Source organism: Drosophila takahashii, chromosome 3R (assembly GCF_030179915.1).
Source record: "Drosophila takahashii strain IR98-3 E-12201 chromosome 3R, DtakHiC1v2, whole genome shotgun sequence".
NCBI lineage: Eukaryota > Metazoa > Arthropoda > Insecta > Diptera > Drosophilidae > Drosophila > Drosophila takahashii.
The window spans coordinates 29,928,288-29,938,711 of NC_091681.1; the positions used below are offsets into that span (position 1 = coordinate 29,928,288).

At 49.2% G+C, this 10,424-nt stretch overlaps 2 protein-coding genes across 2 annotated transcripts; both read right to left on the minus strand.

The window, feature by feature from the left end:
- Nucleotides 1-364: 364 nt before the first annotated feature.
- Nucleotides 365-1,960, minus strand: LOC108065355 (uncharacterized). Its single transcript, XM_017153310.3, has 2 exons — nucleotides 1,740-1,960; nucleotides 365-1,174 (listed from the first exon to the last, which is right to left on the minus strand). Exons 1-2 carry the CDS (start codon nucleotides 1,869-1,871, stop codon nucleotides 491-493), a joined length of 816 nt encoding a protein of 271 aa, XP_017008799.2. The 5' UTR covers nucleotides 1,872-1,960; the 3' UTR covers nucleotides 365-490.
- A 77-nt stretch (nucleotides 1,961-2,037) lies between these two features.
- Nup98-96 (nuclear pore complex protein Nup98-96) lies at nucleotides 2,038-10,246 on the minus strand. The gene is made up of 9 exons (XM_017153309.3): nucleotides 9,501-10,246; nucleotides 6,905-9,442; nucleotides 5,948-6,466; nucleotides 5,697-5,879; nucleotides 5,146-5,315; nucleotides 4,808-5,090; nucleotides 3,663-4,674; nucleotides 2,884-3,293; nucleotides 2,038-2,814 (listed from the first exon to the last, which is right to left on the minus strand). Exons 1-9 carry the CDS (start codon nucleotides 9,778-9,780, stop codon nucleotides 2,333-2,335), a joined length of 5,877 nt encoding a protein of 1,958 aa, XP_017008798.2. The 5' UTR covers nucleotides 9,781-10,246; the 3' UTR covers nucleotides 2,038-2,332.
- Nucleotides 10,247-10,424: the final 178 nt, after the last annotated feature.

Here is a 10,424-nt window from a genome sequence, read left to right on the forward strand (position 1 = left end):
TCAATAACCCATCACTCAACTTGACCTTATTTTTCAAAATATAATTACATAACCATACCTTCTTAAGTAAAAAACAAAAAGATTTTCCAATAATTCCATATTTAATTTTTGTGGTGAAATTAAACCGTTTAAATTTTGTGATTAAGATTAAATATTATAGGTTATCAGCTTTAGCTCTAATTATTATTATTTAAAGTGTAAAGTAAATAAATATGTGGATTAATTTTAGACCTTAATTAAAACCTCTATAACCCATCCCTCAACTTGATATTTTTGTCCAAATATATTTACATAACCATACCTTCTTAAATAAAAACTCCATAGATTTTGCAATAATTCAATGTTTAATAATATATTTGTAAACAAGTGTATGAAAATTCGTCACTATTTGACATCTTGCTCATCTCTAATCCACTGTTTACATAAATGGCACTGTGTTCGAATCAGGTTTCTCCACACGGGACCCAAATGGGTTTGGGTTTGGCTTCGGTTACTTTCGGCGGAACACCTCCACCTTGAGGGGGTGGCACTTGTCGTCCGGCACCTCGGCGCCCACCTGGATGGAGACATCGCCCTGGGGACAGGCACTTAAGGCCACCAGCAGATTCATGTCGGCCACAAACTCAATGAAATCCCCCTTGCGGGCGGGACTCGCCTTGCAGAAGTACTGCTGCGTCTCCCGGGTGAATCCGGTGCACATGAAGATGTTCCACACATCGTGCACGTCCTGCTCCGTCAGTCCGCGCTCCTCCACCACCGCCTTGACCAGGGAACTGTGGCAACTGCCCACCCGATCCTTGCCCGTGATCAGCTTGTAGGTGTAGTCGTCGCACCGAGTTCCAATCACGTCGTGCAGGGCGCCACCATCGTCGTCGATGCCGTAGGCGGCCAGGGAGTCGAACACAAAGGTGGCCATGGGACGCAGGTGGGGCAGGCAGCTCCACAGGCGATCGTAGACGCGCAGGTGCGACGAGTGCAGCTGCCGCGTCTTGCCCGAGTAGAAGCGCTCGGCGGTGTTGTCCAGGTTCCAGAAGTTCATGTCGCCCACCTGGGCACCTTCGTGGACGGTGACGCGGCACAGATCGCCCGCCTGCATCGTCCAGGTGCGAGCCTCCCGCTTGGGCACCACCAGCGTCTCCACCAGATCCCCAGTCAGAGCCTGATAGCGTTTATCCTGAAATTATAATATTATACCATAATATTATATAGATATATATATATATATATATTATACCAGTACAATTCGTTGTCCGATTTATAGGGATAGGAAGTAGTCTATAGAAGGTATAACTTAAATGATCAATTAATTTATGCTTATCATATAAAGAAGAATGAGTCTAAAATCCCCAGTCAGAGCCTGATAGCGTTTATCCTGAAATATATTAAAGTTTTTCCGATTTATAGGGATAGAAAGTAGACTATAGAGGGTATAACTTAACTGATCAATTAATTTATGCTTATTATCTAAAGAAGAATGAGTCTTAAACTTCAAGATAGTCGAAATCATTTTACCGAGAGATTAGTTTTTCGATTTTTAGGGATAGAAAAAGGGTATAACTTAATAGAGGGTATAACTTAACTGATCAATTAATTTATGCTTATCATCTAAAGAATAATGAGTCTTAAACTTCAAGATAGTCGAAATTATTTAACCGAGAGACCCGAAGAAAAAGTGTTTGTAATCCCCAAAAGATAACTTATCTCCCGAATGATTTATAGATAAACCCCACTAAACTTACATCGTATTCCGCCTTCGAAACAATCGATGCCTCTGGTTTATCATAGCAGACCACTGGGGAGTGCTTCTTAAAGGTGCGGGGCTTGGAACCACGTCCACACCAGGGAGCGGGAGCAGCAGGGGTTTCGGCCATGACTACCGGGAATAGTTGGTTACTAGATACAACAGGTACCCTTTTTGCAGAGAGTAAATACTTGTGGTCTTATTAGCGACCGTATGCGAACTGATCTAGCTTTGTAGCTTGTGGGATCAGGTTGGTTTCTCGCAGAGCTTTCGATAGAAACAGCTTTCCCTATCGGATTTCAAATTATCGTTGTTAAAAACACACTTTATTTACTTTCTTATAACACTAAATTTAAGAATTTCGACCGAGAGAGCGATCAAAATAAAATCAATTAAACAAATCAACAAAAAATCGAATTCTTCTGGTCTTTTCTGACAAAACGTTTTTAACTATGAAGCAGTCATGAATGAATGATGCCGTACTCGAACCTATCCTACAGCTGGCCTTCTTGCTTTTGCGAGGGAAATGCTAATCAATTGATTACTTCTAAATTAATTCAAACCTAAACTAAACATTGTATCTTTTCTCTTCTATGTCTCCATCATGGTGGGCCGTTGCTTCTCGCTGAATGGTGGCTCGTTCTCGATCTTCTCCAGCAGCTCCTCCAGCAAGATGCGCAGCTCCTTCGAGGAGAACTCCTGCGGCAGCGGCAGTCGTTCCAGGGCCACTTTGAGCACTGAGGATGGCTCCATCTCGGGGCAGACAATGCACATGCCGTGCACCAAACAACTGAGGCTCTGCGAGATCTCACTCTGGCACAGACGGTGTTTGGAGGTGGGACAGGGCAGCAGACTGATGCGCGAGCAGAGTTCGCTGAGCTGCGGCTTCAGGTTTTCCCATCGCGCATTTATGTCCGCAATGTTGGTCACATTGCGGATCTGTTTGAACTTGGCACTGATGTCGATGTAGTCCAGGAAGATCTGCCCCTGGTTGGCCCAGTTGGGCACTCGGATGCTACTGCCCTTGGTGTCCTCGAACTGAATGAGCAGGCTGTGCAGGTACTCCATTTTTCCTGCAAATTGAAGTAGGGGAAATTATTAAAGATCGAGATTTAAATCAGAGATTTAAGTATTCAACTAACCGTTTATAATCGCATCGGGAGCAATGTGTTGGAAGATGACGTCGTGCGCTGGGGCAAAATGTTTAGCCTTTAGGAGGTACTTCGCTTGAAGATGATGTTTTCCTGATGCTCCCGCCTTTACCGCCTTCGCATAGTCCACCCACGACATCGGAATGCCCAACTCTTCGACCACAAAGCGCTCTTCCGCATTTAGAGGTACCTTCGCGGACACGCTGACATTCCGTTGAAGCATCTGCTGGACAGCTCGTTCCCTCTGGGGTCGTCTCTTAATGTGCAGCAGAACAAAGATGCTCCACTGCCAGAGGCCTTCGTTCTCCAGCTGGCTAGCAAAATCCACCGAGAGGCGCGCCTCCGTCAAAGGCGAACAGTGGCGGTAGCCAAGAGCTCGCAGAGTTTGTAGTAGCAGCCAGCTGAAAGTTAGAAAAAATAAATTAGTATTGCATACATAAGTTATTTCAAAAAATCCAGGGGTCGTAAAATAACACACACTGTAAATAACTTGTGTTATTAACATGTTAAATGTCAAAGTGATAAGTTCAAAAAGTTATTGATATGTGTGTTAAAAATTGTAGTCTACATATGTTAGAAACAACATAAATAACACACACATGTCATTTGTGTTATTTACACGACGTGTTTTTTACACAGCGTGTTTTTAACACAATGAGTTTTTGACATTTAAGTGCAAATAACAACTTTGCTCACACTGTAAAATACAATTTTTCATGTTTTTAACATGTGTGTCAAATTCCGAACCGTGAAAAAATCCTTAACCTCACCTCAAACGAAAGTCCATGGGATCGGCGGTGTGTGTAATCGGATTGAGGCTTTCCTCCAGGGAATGCGTTCGCTTGGAGTACAGCTGAAGCAAGTGGTAGCGCAGGTCGTAGACGGGTTTCTTAGTTTCAGTGGGTGCGCCCTCGTAGCTGGGCTTTGGTGGCTCGGCGTAACACTCCTCCGCCTGGAAGGCGTTGTTATAAGCATTGAGGGCATCCGTGATGGTGGAGGTCGGGGCTGTGAAGTACCACAGTTGCATGGCCAGCACTGTCAGCCAGTTGTTGTCCTCCAGCAAATTGATAGCCCCCTTGGAAGACTGCATCATGGGCACTCCGGCGGCAAGCATGTACATCTTGAGACGCTCCAGGTCGATGTATTTATCCGACTTGCTCTGCTGCCAGGCAAAAAGCTGCTCCTCCATCAGCAGTCGGAAAACGGCTCCAGAACTGAGTTGCGCCAGCACGAGTGCGAGATTAGCATCATCGTAGTTGAAGGCCAACTCACAAGCCTCATTTACACGGTGGCAGCTGAGCAACTCCAACATGTGATCCAGGTAGCTGTGGCTGCTCACCTTCCTGGACAGCAGATCCTTGCTCATCAGCGTATTCTCAAGCCACTCGGAAAGCAAATTGCGCCGACACATGACCATGTAGTGGGAGTTCTTTTCCAGGTCCACCAGCTCATCATGATCGCCCCAGAGGGCGAAAAGAAGCGACCACACGGACACGGCGTAGTCTTCCTTGAGGCCAGCATTTCTCTGCTTTAGCGACTCGGAGAAGTGCTTTGAAACCAGTTTTGTGCCGCTGTCGGGATGAATCCACGGGCACTCACTGCCCTCCACCTGAACGGAGAGGCAGTCGCTTAGCTGGACCTCCAGATGGGGAACGATGCTCTCGCAAATTCCCTCGCTGCCCTTGACCATGTTAAACTGCACCAGTTGCATTACATTGGGTGACATGTCGGTGGGTAGGCGAGGCGCGAAAACCATGGAGGCTGGAAGGGCTGGTCCAGTAACTAAAGGAAGGGAAATTATTAGATATTATTTTAGTAATTAATGTGATTTTTTATAGATTTTTATGTCAATCCGTTCTGGGTGAAATTTCCTACTGACCGTTTTTTAGAGGTCCAATTTTATATAAGTACTCACATTCTTTTAGGTTACGCATATTGTTGAATGTATTCGGCAGCACCAAAGAGTTCTGCGGCCCAAAACTGAGCTTGAAGCTGCGTCCTTTGTAGAATCCCAGATCGGCGATCCACTTGTGGCGCATTTCATGGGCAATGGATCTGGGCAAGGGAACCGTTGTGGCATGCACCTTAACCGGAGCCACTTTAGGCTTGCACACAAACTTGAAGGCTTTGGCGACAGGCAGCTCTGCCTTTTTATCCTTAACAGCTGTGACAATGCTACCAGTTGCCATCGACGAGGTCTGAAATTCGTGGGGATGATTAATGGGGTTCGGGGTAATGGGTTTTGAAATGTACCTCCTCGTATTGTAAAATCAGGCTGTCCTCGGAAACAGAGGAAGAGACCGGCAGAGCAGGAGATGGTTGTTTAAAATCATATTGACTCGAGCTCTCGGAAGCGCCATCTTTCCAGGCGTTGGGTTCCACATTAAAAAACTTGCGATTACGAAGAAGACGTCCAGGTGGCTCTGTAGAGATTCATGAGTATATTCAAATGTATAGTGATTGTGTAGTGATTTTTAAATGATATGTAGTGGTATAGTTTTAATGATAATGATTTGTCGTTGAACTAGGCAAAGGTTATAGATTTTTTGAGAGTTTGTTAAGAGAAAAGCCTTTGTAAACTTTATTATTTATTTGTAATAAATATGTAATACTTTTAGAACGTTAACATTTGAATAAATATTGATATTGACAACGATCAAAAACCATTAAATCTCGTTGAAAGCTAACAATACATATTTAGCTCGAAAATTAAACACTACGATAAATATACAAATTCTGAGTAATACAGTTTTTGCCTTATTTGCATTCCTTGATTTATTGACATCAAGAGATTGTCCACCTACCCATGGGCTCATCCTCGCAGGCATTGTCATCCACAAAAAAGGACGACTTCATCAGCTGCATTTTGTGCGGCTCATTGCCAACCATATCCTGAGCCAGAACGGCTGTGGGGCTGGTGATATTTGGACGATGACGCGGTGCATCAAACATGGAGAAATCCGAGTTGCCGCCGGCTTGGAAAAATTCTGCAAATCGAGATAAACCAAATTACATCGAATCAAACTACAGATGTTAATGTAAAGTATCTACTTACGTGTTTTGTCCATTAAAAGGAACTCGGCGGTATCGTCCATTGGCCGGAATCCGCTGGCTACTCCAGCGACCAAGGCCTTTGGATCCAAGTTACGAGCTGCGTCCTCCGAAATCTTCTGAGCCTGACGCAGCGAGTTGAGAGTCATCTTCTCTACGTTAGCCCGCTGCTGGGCTTCGAGTGCCGCCATTTTGGCCTTTTTCGGGTCGGTGGGCACCTCGTCCTCCTCGTCACTGTCGCCCAGGCCGTATTTAGAGAAGTGCTTGACGCGGAAGACCCAACTGCCAGTCTCGGGACGGTATTCAATAAAGCGCGTATCGTTCTTGTCGCACACCCGGCGCAACTTGCCCTCCCAATCCATCTCGAGCAGGCGTTGCGGCTCCTTGATCGCCTCGTGCTTGGTCTTGTCCAGGGGCCACACTTGGTCCAAGGTGACCTGTGCATCTCGGTTCAGGCCGTGTCCAATGGGCGGCTTGTTGTCGTCGTCGGGATAAATGATGATCTCCTTGTTGCGGAAGTGGACTGGAAAGAGTGGCGATACAAATCATAATTAGTTAGATATTTATGTTAAAAAAACAAGAGAGTCGGGATTGTGTCCCGACTATCTAATACCCGTCACTTAGCTATATAAAATGTTTTTGATTGCGCATAACTTTTTACATTTCGTTAGGTATAAATATACACAACAAAATTGCATTTATACTTCTCGGAATTTCTTAAAGGTGTGGCCGCCAAACACATTTTAAAATCGTTAGTGGGCGATTGTGGGCGTGGCGCCCGGCTGAAATAAACTTGCGCTGCGTAGGAAGCCCAAGAATTTGTGTGAGAAATTTCAACCTCCTAGCTTTTGTAGTTTCCAAGATCTCAGTGTTCAAACAGACAGACGGACATGACTAATGTACAATATACCCTTTTACTCTACAAGTAACGGATATAAATATAAAAAAACGGTTATATTACCAATCTCATCGATGTTCAGCCCGGCCACATCCATCTCCTTGCCGAAGAAAACATTGCCGTATCCTTCGCGACCCACAGTGAAGTTCGGGACCACGCAGGATCCGTCTTCGGCCAGGTAGGAGCGCAGGTCGTCCAGCGATGGAATCGTATAGTAGCCCACACGTCGCAGCACAATGCCGGTGGGATGGGCCTCGTAGTCGGCCGCCTCGGCAGCAGCTGCCTCAATGGCAAGACGCGATCGGTTGGCGGTAGAATCCTCGGCCTCGTGGGACCTGCTGGAGAGCACGCTCTCATTGGCCTGCTCCGATGTAAATGTTTCCCTTCGAGCAATAGTGCTAGACTGATCTTCAAACGGATTCTCTGGGATAGTGGACACCGAGAGGCGAACGGTGGACGAAGGTCGGTAGGTATCCAGTGGCTTGCGCGGCACCAGTTCGTTGAGGGTGCTGTTATGCGGCGATCCCTGGTCCATTCCGGTCTGAATATTATGCTGGCGCACCTTCTCCAGGTTGTTGGGATGCAGCCACGACTCGCGGCCTCTGATATCCTGGCTATCTCGACCATTAACCGCGCCAGGTGAGTTTCCTGCCGGTGGTGGTGGTTCAGTAGGTATAACTCCGCTGAAGGATTCGCGTTCCTTGCCAGGAGTAGCCACTTTGGGGCGAGACTGCGGCGTGTTGGGCGCACTGCCAATCGAGTTGGAGGGATTTCCGCTCTCCACATTCTTTACTTTGGGCTTGATAACCAACCGCTTGGCATTGGGCTTCAAATTAAAGCCCTCCACCGTGGCATCGAACTCCTCGAGGCCATCGAACAAGGATTTTCTGTTCAGCGTGCTGCCCAGCGCCTTCACCTTCACGGGCGCCGGACTGTTCTTGGTGGCAATCTTGTACTGGTTGCTGCTCATGTCCAGCACTGCCTGCTGGGCAGCCGGATTTGTGGCCCTGGTGGCGTCCGCCTCGTCGCTGTGCTTCAGATCCTTGAAAATGGGCGAGTCGCCGTAGGGCGAGGTCACCCTGGCCAGGATCTGTTGATGGATGGGCTGGTGCGAGGGCGTCATAATGCCAATGGTAGGTTGAGCGCCCATAAGACCGCCAGTCAAGGAGTTATTTGTTCCCATGCCAAAGCCACCGCCGCCCAGCGAACCGCCGACGCCTCCGAAACTGCTAGTACCGCCTCCAAATAATCCTCCTGTCGGTGCAGCTCCCGTGCCTCCCAAGGTGGCGGTTCCTCCTCCGAACAAACCTCCTGCCGGCTTGGCCGCATTCCCGAAAAGCGATCCGCCCGTGTTGCCTGCATTGAAATTAAGTGGTGCTGCACTGGTGGCTCCAAATCCTCCGAATCCCGACGTTGCCGGCTTGTTCATGCTCGAGTTGAAGAGTCCTCCTCCTGTTCCTGCCGTACTCGTGTTCATGCCAAAGTTTGAGAACGGCGTACTTGCCGTGGAGGTGGCTCCAAAAGCGGGCGCTGCGAAGCTTGTGGCGGGCTTGCTGCCGAAGAGTCCGCCGCCTGCGGTGCTCGTGGCCGGAGCTCCGAATCCGAATCCTGGCGTGGCTGCGGGCTGAGCGGCGCCCAATCCAAAGGCAGACTTATTTGGATCCGCGGCGGGTGTGGCTCCGAATAGCGAGGTCTGCTGCGTTGCGCCTGCCGTAGAGCCGAAGCCCCCAAACCCAGTATTCGTTTGTCCGAAGGCAGGAGCTGCACTGGTCGCCGGTGCCTGTCCAAAGAGACTTCCTCCCTGGCCAAAGGTGGGCTTGGCCCCGAAGGGATTCGAAGCGTCTGATGCTGGGGCGGCAAATGGTGTGGTGGTCGCGGCTCCAAAGGGCTTCTGCAGGAAGTTGTTTTGCTGGGCAGGTGCCCCAAAAGCGCTATTGGTCGCCGGTTGCTGCCCAAAGGCGGTGCTGCCAAACATGCTCTTATTCTCCGTCACCGTTTGACCAAAAAGTCCCGTGCTCGGCTGAGCAGTGCTGCCAAAAAGTCCACCTGCCGCTGGCTGGGCAGGCTGCGCCACCTGACCGCCGAATCCAAAGGCCCCAGGAGCACTGCCCGCCTGCGGACCCTTCCGCCCGCACATGTAGTCCTCCAGACGCAGCTCCTCCAGCGATTTGCCCTCGTACTCCTTCATGGCCGTGATGCAGTGCTGCTTGGTGTTGACATTATTGGGCTGCCCGCTCTTCATCAGCGTATCGGTGCCCAGGGTGGGCTGGTACTTGACCACCGCTGTGCCCTGATTGACTCCCGAGGCCCCGACGGCGGTGGATTGTGGCTGGGCAAAGGCCGAGGCGGTGCCGCTGCCGAAGACGCTTGTAGTTGCCGGCGCCGTGGTGCCAAATGATCCAAATCCCGTCGTGCTGGTCGCCGCAGCCGGCTGGCCAAACAAGGAGCCCGTCGGCTGGGCAGCCGCCGTCTGTCCAAAGGCGGTCATCGTGGGCTTAGCGGCTCCAAAGGCGGGCAGCGTGGATTGGCCAAAGAGGGAGGTGCTCGAGGGCGTCTGGGTGGATCCAAATATATTCGAGGTCTGCTGCGGTTGCGAGAAGGCTGCAAAGAAAGTTATAGCTTTAGTGACCAGAAATGCAATCCAATGATCGTCTCTAACCTCCAAATGCCGTGGGCTGGGCGGCGGCGGTGCTCCCGAAGCCCGTGGAAGTGTTGGCTCCGAATAATCCTCCCGCGGGCTGCGCCGGCGTGGCCGCTGCTCCGAAGAGCGACTGCTGCGCCGGCTGGGCGGCAAAGGTGGAGGTGTTCCCGAAGGCCGGAGCCGCCGGCTTCCCGAACGCCGCCTGGCCAAACGGAGTGGCTGTCGTGGTGCCGCTGAAGCCGCCGAAGCTCGTGGCCGCCGGAGTGGTGCCGAAGCTGGGTTTCGCGCCACCAAACATGTTGCTCACTGTTTAGATCCGAATGCACATATAATTGGTGAGTCCCCTTTGTCCTTCGATCGCAGTGAGCAATGCTTCGATTTCACCACGTTGCTCAATCTAAGGGGCGGTGGGGCCTTTGTGGGTGCTCGAGCGCGGGGGCGGGCTCCGCTTGAACAAATAAACACTCGCGAATTGTCAAGTCTGCAGAAACGGAGCAACGCAAAACGGTGGACAGAAATGGCGCGCCGATTTTTTTTCACGATGTTGGATTGGAAAAATGCAGCCCGGGGAGTGTGACCAAAGTGGCGGAGGGCGAAGCGCCAAAGTACAATACACTGCTACAAGAAGTGAAGAGTGAGGATAACTCTCTGGCAATCTAAGACCTTAAAAGAGTTTATAAAGCTTATAAAAGAGCGTAATTACAAATGAAATTTATTACTGAATAATGACTGTTTATATATACTTGAATTTAATTTCTGATGTCAAATTGTGTGACTTTCCCACCAAGTCACAGTTTTATAAATTTGGTGTGACCACAGCACAACATTTAACAGCCCTTGCACACTAGCACGGGCTTGGAGGCACTCGATAAATCTAAACTGTCGGCAAAATATTTAAATTTGTTAAAAAAATAATCTAAATTCTGCATCTGCAGTGGAATG

What these genes read in the sequence shown, in the direction of transcription:
- Nup98-96 (XM_017153309.3), bottom strand. Translation starts at nt 9,780, where the DNA reads ATGTTTGGTGGCGCGAAACCCAGCTTCGGCACCACTCCGGCGGCCACG. An exon ending in CCAGCCCACGGCATTTGGAG is followed by an intron (nt 9,443 to 9,500) that starts GTTAGAGACGAT and finishes CTTTCTTTGCAG; the next exon opens with CCTTCTCGCAACCGCAGCAG. An exon ending in TATGCGTAACCTAAAAGAAT is followed by an intron (nt 4,675 to 4,807) that starts GTGAGTACTTAT and finishes CCCTTCCTTTAG; the next exon opens with TTACTGGACCAGCCCTTCCA.
- LOC108065355 (XM_017153310.3), bottom strand. Translation starts at nt 1,871, where the DNA reads ATGGCCGAAACCCCTGCTGCTCCCGCTCCCTGGTGTGGACGTGGTTCC. An exon ending in TTTCGAAGGCGGAATACGAT is followed by an intron (nt 1,175 to 1,739) that starts GTAAGTTTAGTG and finishes TTATAATTTCAG; the next exon opens with GATAAACGCTATCAGGCTCT.